At 31.5% G+C, this 20,203-nt stretch overlaps 1 protein-coding gene across 1 annotated transcript in view; it reads left to right on the forward strand.

The window, feature by feature from the left end:
• Positions 1 to 20,203, forward strand: part of LOC105292214 (probable ATP-dependent RNA helicase DDX60) — a 78,902-nt gene that overhangs the window by 41,851 nt on the left and 16,848 nt on the right. The window contains exons 18-28 of the mRNA XM_023530767.1: positions 2,026 to 2,141; positions 2,789 to 2,928; positions 4,697 to 4,806; positions 4,906 to 5,010; positions 5,590 to 5,715; positions 9,724 to 9,851; positions 11,068 to 11,226; positions 12,542 to 12,686; positions 14,648 to 14,800; positions 18,823 to 18,927; positions 19,491 to 19,691. Of these exons, the coding sequence (XP_023386535.1) occupies positions 2,026 to 2,141; positions 2,789 to 2,928; positions 4,697 to 4,806; positions 4,906 to 5,010; positions 5,590 to 5,715; positions 9,724 to 9,851; positions 11,068 to 11,226; positions 12,542 to 12,686; positions 14,648 to 14,800; positions 18,823 to 18,927; positions 19,491 to 19,691 (1,488 nt within the window). The remainder of the gene's footprint in view (positions 1 to 2,025; positions 2,142 to 2,788; positions 2,929 to 4,696; positions 4,807 to 4,905; positions 5,011 to 5,589; positions 5,716 to 9,723; positions 9,852 to 11,067; positions 11,227 to 12,541; positions 12,687 to 14,647; positions 14,801 to 18,822; positions 18,928 to 19,490; positions 19,692 to 20,203) is intronic.

Raw genomic sequence — 20,203 nt, forward strand, 5'->3', positions numbered from 1 at the left:
AGAGAGAAATATAATGAAAACCAAGTCATAATTTTTTTTAAAAAGCAACATAGTAACTGTCAAAGGAGGTGGTTATAATAGGGACTTGAGGTAATGGAACTGTTTGTCTTGATTTGTGAGGATGTTTGCTTTACTTGGTTAATTTGAGTAACAGATTCTTAATATCAAAGTCTATTTTTATACAATTTATTGGCTGTTATATTTCACAATAAAACAAACGTTAAAAATGCAAGGATTCACTTAGGCATAAATAATTACATTACATGTGTGGTGTTAAACATAAAATTCTAATAGCTAATATTATTTTAATGTGTACTGTGGATATTTATTCTAAATGATTCCCACTTCTAAAGCCATTTACTCTTCAGAAAACCCAATAAAGTCGTTACTATTATTATGACTACTGAGTTAAGGCAAAGAGATTACCTTTCCCCAATTCACCCCATGTTAAGCGGCAGAGCCAAGATTAGAATGCAGGTAAGCCCACTTTTCTGTGCTTTTAATGTTTTTTAGTACTATTACTTTTCTGTTTTTAATGCAGCCCAGACATACAGAACCATCTGTACATGTAAAAAGATGAGATTAAATGTCCTCAAACATAACAATGAAGTAAAAAACTGCAAAATGTTGATTTTAAATGTTTTCATCTATGGTTAAAATACTAAAAAGAGTGCTTCTTACCGAGTCTCACTCCATCATTATAAACTCCACATTCATCTTTTATTTATCATTCTATGGCACTTCAAACCACACATACTTTATTAAAATGACCTTGTTATCAATATATTTCCGATGTCCTCTACATGTTTTCCTTTCCCTTTTTTCTTACTATTTTGACTAAACGCTTTTTGAAAACTACTCTACCTCTCCACAATGCCCGCTTCACAGTGACTTATAAAGGATAAATGCTTCAGTAAAAATCAGAAATAAAGTATAAACATGAGATTTTGAAATTGAGTTGTTATTTCTTTTTTCTCATTCTATAAAATATAGGGTATAAAATACAAAAGGACCTAATTTGACTAAGAAAAAGTTTATTATTAGCTGAGAGTTTTACAGAAATTATTTAAAGTCAAGTCTTTTAAAGTTGTTCTGGCTTTTGTATATTATTATTAATTGTCCATATTATTGTGGTAAACTAATAATGAATGAGCTAATAATCACTGCACTCATCTTGACCCCAATTACATTCAGGGGACTAGGTTTTCTCTAGATTTCTAACTAGTGTAGAATAAATGCTCTATGTATATTTGTAGACTGAAGCCTAAAGAAGTTTACTCATTTCAAATTAATTTATTTCACAAATGTTTTTATCTGTATTTCAGTGGGAAAATTAGTGACACATGAGTAAATGCTTTATTTTATAGAAATTTTTTTCATCTTATCTTTTTTGTGACAATCACTATAATTTAGCCAATATTTCATTTGTAAACAAGACTTTAAAAATGTGTCCTTTTGTTCACCTTGTTGTTGTTTGTGAGTATTATTATCATCAAATGTAATAATCTTTTTCACAGTTCAGCTATTGTCATGCCTTATAGAGCAAGTCATCTTTTGATGTGTTATTCTCAAACCCACTTTAATTCTTCTCAAAATCATGTTGAGATTCTTTGACCACTTTTTTTAAAATTTATTTTTTATTAAATTTATTGAGGTAACATTGGTTAATAAAATTATATAGGTTTCAAGCATACAATTCAATAATACATTATATGTATATTGCTTTGTGTGTTCACCACTCAAAGTTAAATTTCTTTTTGGCACCATATATGTGGTCCCCTTTCCCTCTGGTAACCACTAGACTGTTGTCTGCCTATGAGTTTTTGTTGGTTTGTTTTATTTGTTGCTTTCAGTTTTATATCTCACATATGAGTGAAATCATGTGGTTCTCAATGTTGTAAGTGGGTGAATGAACATTACTGAATGTGGAGAAAGACGGGAATAGCAAATTCTGGTAGCATAATCTATTAACATGTTGAGAAAAAATTGTAACTGACTTTATGCTGAGTCTAACCACATTGTCAGGTTCACTGTCTTGGGGGAGAAATTGGAGCAGAAGTTTGGGAACATCTTCTTGTGATGATTCGGTGTCCCTTTCTGGCACTTTCTGCTACTATCAGTAATCCTGAACATCTCACTGAGTAAGCCTGAGTTTTGCATTTGTTATCATTATTACTAGTGATGATGATGAGGAGGATGATGATGATAATAATAAAAATAAACGATTCAGCCATAGATTATTTAAAATGATTTCTAAAACAAAACAAAAAGTCTCTTCAAGTAAGAGTTATTTTCTTCAAATTTTATTATATTTAACTAGAAAATATTTACTCTCATCCTTTGACTAGATGTAATTTATATGTTTTTCTGGTTCTTAATCAAGAACGACTCTTGTGTGTGTGATTTTTCTGTTTATAGTTTGATATTTAGATCTCAGAGGACAGCATAAGCAGTTTAGAACTATCCTTCCAATATACTATGCACACTACTTTCCTATGCAGAACACCAAAATGTTTTCAAAATGAGAACGCATATAGCAGAAATGGATATAACTGTTTTACTGGGTCAATAAATGTCACAAGAAACCTCAAATTATCAGTTCTTGGTGACTGTAAAACTAACAACTGATTAAACTATGTGACTGTAAGTATAGCTTTAATATGTTCAAAGTTTAGAGAGGATTTTTATTCTGTTAGAATCAATTTTTAATGATTTTTCTTAGAAAACTAATGATATTATAGATTTATTCTTCTATGACAATAATTCCTTTCTTTTTTTAAATAACTAGATGGTTGGTGTTAATTAAAAGATACTGGCAACATGTTGAGAGCACAATGGAAAATTCTGATCCATCACAAAATGCCTTGAAAGTTTCAAAGAAACAACAAAGAAAAAGAATAGAAAAGCCATCATACAGAGTTAGACTGGGTATGACTATCTTAACCTAGGAGAAGGGTGCTCGAAATTGTTTTGGTCATGCTACTTGTTTGTAACATAAAAGGGCAAAATTGTTTAGATCGTGCTGCTTGTTTGTAACATAAATGTAAAACAGTTTGGTTCTTACCACAGCTCTGAAGGGAAATCAGTTTTGTTTTAATATGCAGAGGAAACTAAATAAGTAAGAAACAGCTTTAGGAGATTAAGTGATATGCTGAAGCCCACTGAGCTAACAAATGGTGGATCTATTAAACTTGAAGATCAAGCTCTTTCCAAAGATAATCTATTTTGAAATAATGTGAATCCCTGCATAATTTAGTGTGATTAAGAATGGAATTGTAGCAAGAATAAATGTTTCACTCCATATTAAAGGCAAAAACATTTCTAGAGGGCAGTTCAGTTTTGGTTTGCTGAAAACCATTGCTTCAAGATATCCTTTTTCACTTGTGGTCTAGTTCTTTGCTATCGCTCTTGTTCCATACCACAGTAGTCTTTTTTTTTCATGAATTTTTTTGATGTTTGGATTATTTATTGTTCCTCAAAACTTGCCTTTGCTTTTTATTTCCTTTTACTGGGATGACTTTTCATCTACACTTGACTGAATTCTTTCTATTCATTCTTTAAGAGGCATCGCTTAGAGGCACTGCTCAAATGCTACCTTGATTCTTTTAGTTTAAGTCTCACAGTACGTCTTACGTTATGACATTTCCTACTGCACTATAGCTGTTCTTCACATCCCTTATTTCCCTCGGAAAACACTAGACATTTTAAACATATATGTAGATTTAAGTAAACAGATAATATAATGTATTACATACATAAAACATATATGTATATTTGTTTTTAATCCATATTATGGTGTCTTATAGTTTATATATACTCTAAATATTTTACTACTGAATTAATGAATGTTGCTATACCTTATATACTTGAACTGTTTTCATGAGAATTCCATAAAGTAATATAAAAATCATATTTTTCTGGCTACTTTCCAACTGAAAGCTGCAGATCCCCATTTATGACACTCATGCTTTCACTTAAGAAATATTAAGGTTCCTAATATATACCAGGCCCTACTGTCGTCCCCAGAATTACAATAGGAAACAAACTCTTTGCTTTTCTGGAGCTTAAATTTTAACGTAGACATAAAGATTAAACAAGATGAATAGTAAATAAAATAAAAATAAAATAAATAGCATGTTAGGTAGTGGTAAGTACTAAGAAAAAAATAAAGCCAAGTGTAATATTAATAGAGATATTTGGAATATCAGTTTCAATTTAAAAAAATGAACGAAACCCAAAAGACACATATTCTTTCTTTGACCTGGTAATACTATTCTTAAAGATAGAGAGATAGTATAATAATAATAATAATAGTAATCCTTAATGTTCCTGATTAAATAATTGTCTGTCTATATATCTATTTGTCCCATGCCCCATCACACAAAGACATGCTTTACAAGAATAAATAGAGAAATAAATTAGAAAATCATAATTAAACACTAGAAACTGAATGATGGTGATAGAACATAACTGCGGATTAAGACCAGGAGGAAAACTAAAGCACAGATGTGTGATATAGGTACATGGAGCCCTCTTTCAAGGTTCTTCTCAATGCACAGCAGTGTTTCTAGAGTTTTATTTGCAATGGGCTCATGCATAGCTCTTCCTAGGCCTGCGTATATTTGTGAAATTATAATTAGGTCATTGTTTTGAAAGCAAATAGATTTGAATGATTATTTCAATCCTATATTTACAGTATGGTACAAAGAGCGATACAATGATCTAGAGAAGTATGTGTGTTCCCTAAAGGATAACGACTTTATCATTGAACACTATCACCCATGTGCTGCACTCACGGTCAACCATGTAAGCATAAACTACTTTGGAAAATGAATATGTGTCCAGATTGCTAAACATCTGTCTGTATATGGGATGTAAAATTAATAATTTTTTTATGGTTTTTAGATAAAGAAATATGGAATTCCTTTAGACCTTGGATTTTCTCCACGGGAAAGCATATTGCTTTATGATGCTATGGTACACGTTTGGCCAGAATGGACAAGAATGCAGGTGTGTATGTATATATACATCCTATGGCTGATATCCATAGTTCTTTGGCTATGGCAGTCCATCAGTAATAAGCAGATCCATGAATGGTATTTATTCTGGTATAGGTAAAGGCAGCATATTTTATTGTTAAGAATTTAAAATCCAGAGCTGCAGTACTTCAGAATTGGGCAAATAAGTGAATTTTTCTATAGATATTCATATTTTTTTCCCTGTCAAAAAATAATATCTACTTCGTTGGGTTATTATGAAGATAAACTGAATTGTTATTTGTAAAGTGCTTAGAATACTGCCTTGCCATGGTAAGAACATGTATTTAAAAAAAATTTGAAATTTTTTCTTTTACCTCTAAAGCTAATTGCAATATTTAAAAATAGTTTTGGTAGGTTCTAATGAAAACAGTAATATGCAACCATTACATAGAGAACAGAACCTACGAGCTTACGTGCAGTTAACTCTGTAACTGAATATGGAGGAGTATTGACTGCTTGGGAGATTTACTTCATAGTCTTGCATATGGAAAACTTTAGAAAAGGATGATGATTTAATTTTCCTTGGTATTTGTGGTTCTTCGTTTTCTAGGAGTTAGAACCTGAAGAATTCAGCTACTTCAAAAATAAAATAGTAATCACGAGGGCAGATGCCAAGAAATATGAGGAAGAACTAAAAAAGGAGATAATTCGTTGGATTCAGCTGGACCCAAGCAAGGTAGTTAAAACCATTTAGGATTTACTAAAATTGAAGATTAATATGAAATGTATCTGACTTCTTCATTTAGGTTCAGAGAATCACCCATAAAGCTCTCGATTTGAAGATGAATATCCTATTGCATGTTTTGCTGTTGTACCTTAAATTTAGTTAGCTAGATATGGAAAAATGCAAAGAATTATTACTTGAGTTCCAGCTTGGACAACGCACACATGCCACTATGTCTATTCTGAATCTGCATTTCAGACAATAAAACTGAAGCTGGGCTCTTATTTTTCATTGAAGATAGAATTTCTCTGATTTCTGATATCACTGGGTTATTACCTTGATTTTCTTCTCCAATATTTTTCTAAGAAAGACCTTTTATCTCTTTACTTATCTGGATAATTGAATGACCAATTTGTTTCTGTTACCAACAAATGGATAGATAAGATAAATTATAATATTACTTAATTCATCTCACTTACTTTAAGTTCTGTTCTTTGACTTTTCTTTTTTGTGATGATCAAAAAAATCTCTCTGATACTTTACTTCCTGAAAATCAGTACTACTTCAATGCACAAGTAGTGGCACATGTCCATGGTTACCCAGAGCTAGCTCACCAGAAGGAAAGGAGTTTGGACCTATACTGACATGTAATATCAAATAATCTTGACCACTTGAGGCCCTAAGTCATAGTTAAGATGTGATCACTTCTTAATTAGCACAATCTCAGGTAATGGAAGCAGGGTTTTTAAATCATCTCTACTTCCTTCCTTCTCATTCCATGTGGAAAGGAGCTCATGTTTTTCTTTTTAAATTTTAATTGCACACTGACTACCTGATCTGCATATTCAAAAACTACCTAATGCCAAGAATTGCTATTATGTTAAATATAGGTCTTCAATACTAGCTGCTTATTAAAAGGTAAGCTTATTAAAAATTCTGATTTGATTGGCTTTGCATGGGGCTGGGGCTCTAAAACTTTAAAACAAATTTCTGTGAAATTTTCATGTGCAGACAGAATTGAGAATCTTTGGCCTATTTTTGCTATTTGGCTTTAACACTCTGGAATATAGATGCTAGCCTAGCTCAAACTTAATTTTACTTAGTTTTCTTGATTGCCGTATTCTAGGATGTGGCAAACCTCCAGGCACTAATCAGTTCCATCCAGTATCCTCTCCAGTAGGCACTAGCAATATATTTCCTTCTCTTGGAGCTTATGATGTGCCTCATAGTAACAAACTGTACCATTCATACACGAAAATCCTCTTCTCATCTATTATATCTTGTCTAATAGTTTTTGTTGGGCATTTTACATTCTTTTCATATAAAATCTTAATTTTAAGCATTTATTTTTCTTATTTGTTTATGTTAGAAATTTTATTTAAAATATTATTTGTCGACCAGTAGGGTATATATAGGATATCAATTGAATGAATAAATGAATAAAAATATTTCTTAATTTTATTTTTTCTAGACATCCTCTGGTACAATAAACTAAATTCTACTTTTAGTCAATATTTATATGGCCAGCTTTTTCTCTTGCTATATCATTTTTATTCCATATTCATTATTTTTAATTAGAGGCTGGTTATAAATATTACCTTATCCCAATTATTTTACTAGACAAGCTTTAGTTGTTTTGCTTTTAGTTATATCATTCATTTGTGGTTTGAAATAGCTTTGATTAATGTTACAATGATGGGAATGTCAACACACTTTCCAACTCTGAATTTAGATACCTCTCAGCAGATATCAACAAATCTTCATTGACATACTTTAGTGTCAGAGTCAGTAACAATCGCTTTTCTGTGTTGACATCCATAATAGTTTCTTTTTTTTTTCTGAAGTTCATGGAAGCTGTATCTTTAGAAAGTCTAGTTTTATTATATTCAGGCAGAACTTTTATTGTATGTCTCATGGTTTAATTTTTGTTTCATTTTCCTTTATATTTTTTCCTTCTGATTTATTTTCTTATCCATGTCCCTTCCTCCTTTGGCTCTCTTGGCCCTGGATTTATTTATTCATATTTTTTAGAACTTCTTGTTCTGGAGTTATTGTTCTGCTTCCAAATTCTTATCATCTAATCTCAACATTTTCATAATCTTTTGTGTTTATTGGCGATAATTTTCTTTCCTCTTGAGAAGGGGTCATATTTCAATGTTCCTTATATGTTGTTATTTGGGAGAATTGTCTTCTGTTATTTTTGGACAGTGAATGTTATGTCATGGGGATTCTGTATTATGTTATAGTCCTCTGAAGAGTGTTTTTATTTTAAGAGGCAATTAACTTAAATTCAAATTATAAATCCTATCTTCTGAGTGACAGCTAAATCTTCATTTTGTCATCTTTTGTTGAGTTGTATGAAGTTTGCCTTGCACACATATGGGTCAATAGTTAGACAAATTTGGGCTTAGTTTATTCATAGATTTTATGAATTGTTTAGCTTTTTCCTTTCTGGGATTCTCCCCTCACTTCTTAGTGACTATCGTTCTGAGCTCAATTTTCTGACTCTTCAGACAAAAAGATTGCAGGATGGAACAGGGGGAGAGTTTATCAACATTTCGGCTTCTCTACATTTCCCCAGGCTAAAAGCCACGAAACTAGTTTCTACTCCTGCTGTTCTCCTTCCCTATATACTCTCCAGAACCTGTCTACTTTTTTTCACTTTTCAGTGACTTCAGGTCACCGTTTTGTTGTTGTGTTTTTCTGAGAGGGGACAGCTATTACCTGCAGGAGAGTAGGGTTCAGTAGGAACTCCTTCAGCCATTATAGAAGCAAAACTACTGCTTTCCCATTTTTGTTTTTAGAGAATTTCTCTCACATTCCTGAAGGGGAATATACATTCTGAAGTATTGCCAAATTTTCAGGAAGTTCTGTTGGCTTTTTTCATATATACTTACTTATCCGTCTGCTCTGTTTTACCTGTAGGATAGACTGTCAATGGATGAAAGCCATCTACTTTTATCTCTCAAAATACTGGGCAACAGTATCATAAAAGAAGCAACGCTTCTCATTTAAAGACAGAGCGAGCTTGACCACAGCAATTTCCTTTAATATTTTGCTTTCTCTACTGAAGCTAGAGATATCAAGGACTGGAATTGGGGGTGATAGGGTCATCTCATAGGCCATAGACCCAGGCCAGGGAAGGTTGAATGTATTAACCTCTACCTTAGAGTAATTGCAGTTTTTTCTGAGAGGTGCTACTTCAGGGTGAGTCAACTGATGGAATGGAAGAAATAAGAGGATGGAGCAGAGCTTGTTAAATTTTTTATGACACATTTATCTATTATGTATAAATTGAGTAATTAAACATAAACAAAAAAAGATAAGGAAATGTGATACATGGTACATCGTTTGGAATACTGGGACAGTTCTAGTGTCTTATTCCTCCTTGAGCTTGTATTGAACTACTCGCTGCTCTAACCCCAACATTTGTAGATTTTCTGGTTTAATAATTGATTTGTTGTCTCTCATGGCTGGGTTCTTAAACTCTTGGGGAATTAGCTGAATTCTGCTTTTAAATAATTTTATTTGTTTACATTTCTTGATTTTCCCAGGACAACCCAGAACCTGTTGTTTTAAGCTTCTTCAACCCTTCACTCTTAATATTGATATGGATGATGAATTTGGAAGAATATATAATCTCCAATTTGTATTAGTAGAAATTTGAGCAATTTTGACTCTGTTTATGTTGAAGTCATACTAACTGTATACCCTGTGTTCATTCTAATAACCAACATTAATTTGTGACGATCTCTGTCCCTTCCATAGACACTATGCCATGATATTACGTAGACATGATTACAATAGTATAGAAATATATCATTCAAGTTTTCTCGGATTTTGTGTTATTTAAAAGTATTTAGTACATGATTTAGATATAATTCCCAATTGACTCCATGAAAATGCACTCAGTCTTACCAATTTGATTTTCAGTCTCAAATGTCAGCTGGTTTTATTATCTTTTCTTCATAATCACAAATATTTTATGATCTATCTTTTACTTATGATAATTTTATTCAGGTGAATCAATTACTAAAGTACCTTAAGCCTCAAAATTTTGACAATCTAGAAATCGAAAGTCAAAAAATGTTTCCTTGTTTTGTGGAAAAACTTAAAGAAATGGATAAGCTGCCTGCAATATTTTTTTCGTAAGTAACATTAACTTAGCATTATAATTAATACTGTATGAATTTGAAGACTTTTGAAAGAATAATTGAGGAAGAATACATATAACCTCTGATTCATATTAGAGTTTTAAGGAAGTTTAACTCTATTTTTGTTGAAGTCATACAATATCAGGGAAGGTATAAGATGAGAGGAAGGAACACTTGTCCTAATAAATTATACTTCAAAATATAATTGTATGGTTTAGTATAGCAGAATTCTCTGGCCTATCACTTATTAGAAAAGTCTGATACATCATCAAAGTAAAGTAGAGAGAAAAGGGTAAAATATAGTGTGCATTTGCCAAAAGAAAGCCTGTACACTAATACATACAGGCTTACCATATACACATATGACCTCATACTAAATATTTGCTCTGTACATTGTTTGCAAAAGTGATTATATTTAATCTCCTTACTAAAAAGGAAAGTTCTTCAGTCTGCTGGTTTCCTGTTTCTATTTTTCCTTTCAGAGCAATACAAGAAAAGTTTAGACGGGGCTTAGTAGTAGCATCAAATAATGACAATAATGTTTTAAGTATAAAATAATCATTTCTTTTGGAAAATATTTAATAGATCTATATGGATGAAATGAGCTCATATTCAGTCATTTCACTTCACTCCTTGGTGCTGGACCAGGACTCAAGGACACAGAAACAATTTGTGACATGACTGTCCTTGAAGAATTAATATTGTTGGAAGAGTGATTATATATGCCTTTGAAACAGATTCAATAGTTTAGTCAGTCAGTATATAAAGTTACTTAACATTTTAGTATTCAAGGCATTCTGTAGACATTAATTGTGAGTATGAGGAGATATTTGTCACCTCTGGAAACATAAGAGAGTAAAACATTAAATTATTAACTATAAAACATAGTCTGTCCCTCAAGGGTATAACATAATATACATTTTCAATAAATGTGTAATAGATACATTAAGTACTTTAGAATTTAATGGGAAGAGAAAACAATGGCCTAGGGTTAAAGACACTTTTACCAAGGGGCTGAGTCTCAGTGTAGATACCCTAGACAAGGATATATCTATATACATATCTATCTATCTATCTATCTATCTATCTATCTATCTATCTATCTATCTATATCTGAATGATACATAAGAGATGTATATAAGATATATATGAGATATACATGATTGCTATGAACATGAAATTATTAAAAATTCTCATATTTTTAATTTAGATACAACATTCATTCAGTGGAAATATTGGCTTCACGACTTCTTACGAATCTGATAAGTAAACAAATTACTCACAATGATCCAAATTCTGAAAGAAAGAAGAAAAATTTGACCAAGAAACTGAGAAAAGCAAGAAGTTCTCAAAAAAGAAACATTTCTACGTGAGTATTTTTACTTTAGTTGTAGAATTTTAAATATTTAATGAAATGTATGAGCGTTCAGCTGTTTTTATAATTCAAATTTGTTTTTATAATGTGATGATGTGCTTTTTTTCTCTTTTTATGACACATCAAGTTAATTATACTTCACTTTTGGCAGGGCAGGGAGAACATCCAGGAGAGAATTTTTGAGCATTTTAATAATTATACAAAAGTTTATAATAGTTTTCTTCATTGTATTAGCTTCTTTCCTTTTTTTTTAGAAGTACAAATTATAGATTTGGTTTTTAGAAATTACAAGTTTGCAAATTTGCTTAAAATAGATTGTATAATGTTTATACTTACTTGTAAAAGCCATTAAAATATCAAACAGCTGGTTGGAGCAAGTTCACTGACACATTTGTCTTTTAATATAACACCAGAAACATGATTTTAATATTTTTATGACTTTATTGTCTTAAAGCATACAAAATGTAAAGAAATGCCTCTAGTTTTGTTTCATTCTAATGTATAAATTAACCTGGGAAACATGATATATGAATTTTGTTATATAATTTTGTTGGATAATAGTTATACAAGTCTCACCCTCACTCAGGAATCTTTCCTAGCATTTGACCTTATCTACTCTTGAGATAAATAATAACCGTAATTTTTTCTCTTCTGTTTCAGTTATATTTCTGAGGCAGGGGTGGTCATATAGAATAGTTTTGAGTCTTAAAAGAGTGAAACTGCATGTAGGACAGCTGATACAGGCCTGTTCTAATGGCCCAGCAGGCTAGTCATCCTTTCTCTATATGTCATTGCACCCAAGTAATGACTTATTGAGAAATATCCCAACATATGTCAAGGCTAATTTTGTCACTTACAGAAAAATCAATTACAATGTATGTTAAAAAGATGAGAGTCTGGCTGATAAAATTTTTTTATACTTTTTTAACTGTAAAGAATTTGAGTTTGTATGTAATTATTAGGAAAATTGAATTTTTCCATTAAATTTAATGTCAAAAATATAATTCCACTGGATATAGAAAATAAAGATTTTATTGGACGTAAGATAGGAGAAATGCAGAAAATTCTGATATTTTTTGTTAAATCCATGTAAATGCATATATTTAAATATACTTAAATAGTAAGCTGATAAACAATTGAGGCAATTAAGGTCTGAGGAATATTCTTTAATAGGGGCATTGTGTTTTGGGTTTGAAGTATCTGGCATTCTTTTTACCTGGCATTTATATACATTACCTCCAACTTAAAAAAATAGAAGAACATGCTATAATCAACATATTTACTGATTTTCCTAATATTTTATATTCAGTTTTTTAAATTCAGATTCAGGCGCTAGAATTCAAAGAATCATTTTATTGGCAGCTGAAATAAAAGAAATTAAAAAAAACCTTAAGAAGTATAATGAATTTTCTCCAGACTGTACTTATACTGATTCTACAGTTGTAGATAATCAGGTAAGAGAAAATAAACAGGGATACATTCAGGTGTGTATATCTGCTGTAACAAAGTACCACAGAATGAGCGGCTTAAGCAACAGAAATTTATTTTCTCCCAGTTCTGGAGAGTAGAAGTCTGAGATAAAGGTATTGTCAGGGTTGGTTTCTTCTGAGGGCTATGAGAGAAAAATCTGTTCCCGGTCTTTTTTCTTGGCCTGTGGAGGGCCATCTTCCTTTTTGTATCTTCATATCATCTTCCCTTTGTATGTCTGTGTCCAATTTTCCTCTTCTTATAAGGATACTAGTCATATTGGATTAGGGTCTACCCTAATGACCTCATTTTAACTGAATTACTTTGTAAAGACCATATCTCCAAATATAGTCACACCTTGAGGTACCGGGGGTTAGGATTTTGACATAAGAATTTTTGGAGGTACACAATTTGGCACATAAAAGTGTGTGTAATGTCAGTACTGTAATATAGAAGTTATAAAATAAACAACGCACTTCATGTAAATTAATCTTGAAACAATAGATGGAAGACTAAAGTTGGAGGTTGGAGAAATTAAGATTTGTGTGATTTTATATAGCTATTGAAAACAGCTTCAAGACTTATGTCAAAGTATATAACACATACCTCTATGAAACTGCCTATTAACTGAAGTTAATTATAGCTATTTCTTTATATAAACAGAAATATATAAATTAAATATAAAATCTTTTTCTGAGCTACAGGCTTAAGCAATGACTTGCTAAAAGAAGCTCAAATTCATATTTGCCTTCTGAAAATTCTTCCTCCTCTGTTCTTTACCTACTTTGTACATAGTTCTTCAGACTAGAAACTGTGGCATTATGATTGTCTTATACTTCTCCCTTATGCCACTCTCGTTCAAAAACTTAATTCTAGAACATGGACAGACACCCTAAACAAAGGGTGCTTATTAAATGTTGTTGGTTGACCTAACCATTCAGTAGTAGTCAGAGAACTGTGGTTATTACTTGTTTATGCTTTTTTCTTTCTTTAAGTTATGAAAGAGGGGGAGAAAGAGAGGCAGAATGAGAGAGAGAAAAGAGAGAGAAAGAGAAGAGAGAAAGAAGCAATAATAATAACTGACAGAGATAGACAAAGAAATGTATAGAAACAGACACAGGAAGTTTCAAAGAGAGAAAAAGGAGACAAGGGGAGGGGAAGGATTGGGGAGAGAAAGAGAGAGAGAGAGAGAGAGAGAGAGAGAGAGAGAGAGAGAGAGAGAGAGAGAAAATGAGAGAGAATGGAAAGTGACAGACACAAAGATAACACAGAAAAGATAAACAGGAAGATATAGAGAAAGAGAGTGAGAGAGAAAACAACCAACACTGGTCAGATATGACTGGAGGTGTTAATGAAAAAAAAACAAACTAAGTTAGATTTAGATAACAGCAAACGTAGAACAAAATGGGGGTGGCAGGAAATCAGACTAAGCTGAGAATTTAGGCAGAGATGGTCTTTGGTACCAGCCTCAGAGCACTCTGGTCCCTCATCCCCCTCTTGTCCTTTCCCTTCAGTGTTTCCTCACTGCCCCAGGCTGAGCTGGAACCTTAGTTCAGTCCATTAGAGCTATAACCAGTGATTAAATACGTTGGGAGCAAGGCTAGGCCTCAACCACTCAGTGGGTATGGGGAAGAAAATGAAGTGCGTGTTCCTGATGAAGAAATGAATGAACAAAGGTTCATCACATGTAAGATTCAGTTGCATTTGCCAGGATCAGATATCAAGCTTCAAGTGTCAGGTATGATGAAAATATTCTACTTAAATACCACATATTAGGCATTTTATAGTTTAAATAGGCTATGGGTTCTGACCTAAAACAGAACTACTCTTTGTAGAATTTTGTCCAACTCTGCGTTGATTTCTAAATAATCTTTTAACATATAACATCACTGTTAAGTTGAAGGATAAATGCTTTAATTTGATACTGCAAACTGTTTGGGTATTTCAGACTTTAGCAAAGATCTTACGCAGATTGAGAGGAACAAGACAAGGCTACAAACTGCACAGTCTGTTAAAACGGGGCATTGGATATCATCACGGTTCAATGGAATATAAACAAAGACAAGTTGTAGAGATGCTTTTCAGACAGAAGCATGTCAAGGTTGGTGAACTTTGAGGATAATTTTCCTAAAAGTAGCACCTTCATTCCTTTGGACTAAGTAGGAGGAAGAAATGTACCCTGACTGCTTGTGGGGAAGTCATTCTATCTACTCCCTCATAATCTCACTACTTGGAGGGATAGTCTGCTAACCTTTTAGCATTTTATATTCTGTTCTTTTAAATATGTTTTTACATAGTTAATATATAATGCACTTGCAATTTAGGATCATATCTACTCTGCCTAATAGCATGTAATTAAGTCTGTATTAATTAACATTACATAATAAACATTTTATGAGTTCATCATAACATATGCATATATAGTTTATTTAAACATTATGTTAATGTTGAAATTTTTTGTTTATGAACATATACCGTCGTTTCTGATTATTGATGGGATCAATTGATTCTACAAAGTATTTCAAAGAGCAAAAGTAATTTTCAGGCTCTAGAAATATATTGCTAAATTTTTTCAGAAGGACTCTGTTTGTCTACTTTACCTTGATAAATTTTGATTATTGTGGTTAGAAGCTGGAGTTGTGAATATAGTGCAGAGAGTATCCTATATACCATGCACCCAAATTGCCATATGATTTAACATCTTATGTTAGTATGATATGTTTGTTATAATTAGCAAACATAATATTGATAAATTTTTATTAACTAAAGTCCATTTTTTTATTCAGATTTCCTCAGTTATTCCTCTAATGTCCCTTTTCTGTTCCAAGGATACAACATTACATTTTTGTTGTTCTCAGATCTCTTTAGGCTCTTTTGGCTGTGACAGTTTCTCAGATTTGCCATGATTTTGAAGATCTTAATAAGAGGATAATCTGTAGAATATCACTCAATTGGGATTTCTCTGATGTTCTCATGATTAAATGGGCACTTTGTGTTTCTTGAAGGAGGACCACAGAGATAACATGTTATTCTCATCATATATCAGAATTATAGACTATGGCTACTGCATCGCTATTGATGTTAACTTGAGCACCCTGCTGAGATCATATTTGTTAGACTACTCCACTATAAATTTACCTATTATTCCCATTTTCCCTACTGTCCTCCTTAGAAGGAAGTCACTATGTACAGCCCACACTTAAGGAGTAGCTAGTTGAGTCATACTTTACCTCCTTATAGTTGAAGTAGCTAAATAAATTATTTAGAATTCTATATAGGAACTGTGCCTCTACTACCTCATTTATTTATATATTTAACACTTATTTCATATCAGTATGAACACATGGATATTATTTTATGCTTTGGATTTTAATTCAATGCTACTTATTTTCTTGGTTGCATGGTTCCAGTTTTGGCCATTGGAAGCTCTTTCACTTGCTTCCTGTATCCATTTGGCATGCTCCCATCATTGTGAGTGTTGTTGTTGTTATTCAGCATTTCCTTACTTTCTGCCAAAGTAAGACTCTCTCTCATCTTGTATAATTCTTGCCCCAGTCTTTGAATGAGTCATATCTCCAGAGTCTCAATTTCTTTTAGACAAGCCTGAGAAACTATTACAACCAAGAAAAGCCAAAGGAGACATGTCTACCAAATGTAATGTGATATTCTAGGTGGATCCAAAAAAGGATATCGGGTAAAAACTAAGGAAATCTGGAAAAAGTATGAATGTTAGTTAATAATAATGTATCAATGTTTTTAAATTAATTGTAAAAAATGTATGGTACAAATTTAAGATGTTAATAACAGGGGAAACTGGGTGCAGAATATAAGAACTCTACTATCTTTGCAAATTACTATAAATATAAAAGGGTTACAAAAATAGAGTTTGTTTAGAAATATTTTCTGTGCATGCATTAAAATATGTGTTCTGTAGATACTGGCTTAGTGTTCTGTGAGGCTTCTTAATTTAAATCTGTGTTATTGGTAATTTTTTTTTATTTTCTATCAGTTATTGAGAGTAGAATTATTGAGAATAGAAAGTGTTAAAATCTCTCATTCTTAATTTAAAAATTTCTGTTTCTCTTTGTAGTTATGCCAGTTTTTACTTTATATATTTTACTATATACTAATTGTTTAGTAAGCAAACAATGTTAACAATAAAGCACATTAAAAACATTCTGAGAAAATAGATTACTATAACAGATCGGCATCTGACTTCCCAAAAGCAAAAATGGAAGCCAGAGATAAGTGAAATTTTACCTTCAAAAACCTAAAGAAAATAGCTTTCCACTTAGATTATTATCTTTCCAGAACGAACGCACAGTGGAGAATTTTAGACAAATAAAAACTAAAAGTATTCGGCATCTCACCTCATCAATTCTAAATTAGGCAGAAAGAGAGTAATTCAAGAAAATAAAAGATGGCCAAAATACATAAAAGAGTGACCTTAGAAAATGGCAAATATGGGTAGCTTAAATCTTTTATTATCTGAATAAAAATAACACATAGGAATAAAAAAGGAAAAATATGTTTACGATAGTATATATTTTAGAAGTAGAGGTTGTTTGAGGTAATATCTAAATGAAAGATAAAATTATTCATCAATTTGGGGCTTTTATAGGTATAGATTATAAATTTGTTAGTGCCCACTGAAAGAACAGAATATGAACATGCAACATCCAAGCTATGGTGAAAAAATGAAAAGCACGTGAAATATTTGAATGTATCAGGAAGTAACCAAGAAAGCAGATGAAAAGATTTAAAACAGTCACTAATAGAAAGCACAAGTATAACTGTATAGAAAGTATAAAATGACATCCAGATCATCAAATGTAACAATTACATTGAATAAACTGGATGCATTTGAACTTAATGACTCTAATTAATAGAAACATTTTTAAAGTTTTTTAAAAAACATTTTTGAACTTAATTAACAAAATATCCAAGAAGTTTTTAATGATATGGGACACATTTAAAATGTAAAAAGAACTAAAGGATTGAAAGGGAAAGAAATGTTAATAATAACCGAAAGAAAGCTGGTCTGGCTATGTTTCAATCAAACAAAATATGTTTCAAGATAAAATCATTAGTAGAGGTACAGATGGTCCCACCATTAGGCAGGTATACTAATTTAACATTTTTACATAATTACTAGGTCAAAACATATAAAAAAAGACATCATAATGGACATAAAAATTTATGGAGTTGTTAGGTAAGTAAAATACTATATAGCTAAACCTATGTGGTGGAGCTAAACTAGAACTTAGAGAAAAATGTAAAAGCGTTTATTGTGTCTATTTTAAGAGATAAAAGCTTAGAGAGAAACATGAAAGGGTATGAGCAACTTCAAGTGATTTTTGGAAAAGATAGAGATAGGACAAATTATGGCTGATAGCCTCTGTTTTTTTCTAAGAAATATGAATCAAAATAGCATTTTAAAATTGAGGTAGGAAAGCAAAGTCCCAGAAATCTGCTTTATTCATATATCTTATCTCAGTTGAGAATACTATTTCCTACTCAATAACACCATCTTCTCCAGAATAATCTAAAAGCCCCTGTCAGATCATTCAGCTTCCATTCATCATCTCCTAAAATTAGTTGGAAGACCAACTAAAGCAATTTTATAGATATTAATTATATCATGTTACTCCCCTTTCTCTTAAAATCTAAACTAGTTAGAGTGATTTTTTAATGCTTAATGTGACCTGGTTCCTGCTCTCCCTCTGCGTTTATTCTCTACTGTTTTCCTTTCTTAGAAATGTTTTCATGTAAAAATAATACTCCTTTTACAATCTATTGTTTTTATTTATTTAAAAAAAGATTAAAAGCTTACTGAATGGCTGTGATTTCATATCATTTCACAATCTGAAAATGCTATATAATTGTAATATTAAGGAAAACATTAAGGTGAATAGAAATCTCTACGAAAGTTATTTACTTCAAAAAATGTAGTAGAGTTTGTATTTTTGCTGACATTGGCTTTCAATTGGAGTTTTACTCAAGAAAAATGATTTCAAGGGATCTAATCTAGTCAATATTTAGAGACTATGCACACATTTATATAGTCTATGTTAAATTTGTTTTTTATTTTATTTTATTTTATTTTTTACCCTTCACCCATAGGTGGTAATAGCTACCTCCTCCCTTGCTTTGGGAATTAATATGCCATGTAAATCTGTTGTTTTTATAGAAGATTCTGTTTTTCTGAATGCCTTGAACTTTCGACAGGTATTTATACTACTGCCTTGTATTACATTTATATTCATAGGGACTGGAAACATCTATTTTAAAATGGGTTCTAGATGCAGGAGATTGTATGAATATGATTACGTTTTAAGATGTTTTGAGCACTTATTAACTGGCTAAATAGATTAGATTTCTTGAGACTATTTGGTAAATATTATTGAATTGAAAGATAATGTGAAGAAACGGTAATCGTATCTTCTGAGCACTCAAAGGTGCCAAGTATCTACGATTATAATTTGAGTGTCTACAATGTTTTCTGTTCAGACTAGTTTCTGAAAAGACATTGTAAGATAAGACAAAAATTGTCCTTACTTTAAAAATCATGATCTTAAAACAAGTATTACTGAAAAGCAAACACATTTTAATAATAGATCTGTAAAATAAAATAATATTTTAAATGTTGCTAAAATTAACATGCCAAGCAACAAATAACTCAGGATTTTTGAAAGTTTAGTGTTCCACACAGTGTAGGTAAGTTAGACATTAACCATTTACAGAGACAATATTTGAAATGATTTTAAACTGTTCTATGATTCTCTCTTTAGATGTCTGGTCGTGCAGGAAGACGTGGAGAAGATCTTATAGGGAATGTGTTTTTCTATGGTATTCCGTTACCTAAGATAGAAAGACTCTTGAAGTCAAACGTGCCCAAGCTGAAGGGTCAGTTTCCTCTAAGCATATCCTTGGTTCTCAGACTCATGCTGTTAATTGCCAAAGCAGATGACAAAGAGGATGCTAAAGCAAAGGTACGTTGTTTCATATTATTTAAATAACTTTAATAAATATAATCATTTAAGCTCAGTTTTATAATGTTGCATAAATTACATAAGCTGAAAGGAATAAAATAATAATGTACTGTAAATCAACCCACTGTAACATTTGATTCTCCTTTATAGCCCCCTTATTCAACACAAAAACATGCTTTTAACTTTCACGCTTTCAAACATATGCAAAATTAAGCCCATGATTTTCCTGTTTTAATTATCTCTGGTCTCTGTGTGTATTAGAAAAGAAACATATTTTTTCTGTAATTATATCTGGTCTAAAACATTTTAAAAATCAAATTTCAAAGAAGTAACTAATGGTTGAAAATATAAAAGATACTGAAACATAATTATTGGTTTTACATTTTTATACCTTATTTTGACTTCTTACCTGTCATGCATAAACTTGTAATTATTTATCTCTCTAAGTTTTTCTTACTATTTTCTATTATACACACATATGTCGTATAAAACATTATGGAATATCTAAATAT

Source organism: Pteropus vampyrus, unplaced genomic scaffold (assembly GCF_000151845.1).
Source record: "Pteropus vampyrus isolate Shadow unplaced genomic scaffold, Pvam_2.0 Scaffold53, whole genome shotgun sequence".
In the NCBI taxonomy this organism is placed as follows: domain Eukaryota; kingdom Metazoa; phylum Chordata; class Mammalia; order Chiroptera; family Pteropodidae; genus Pteropus; species Pteropus vampyrus.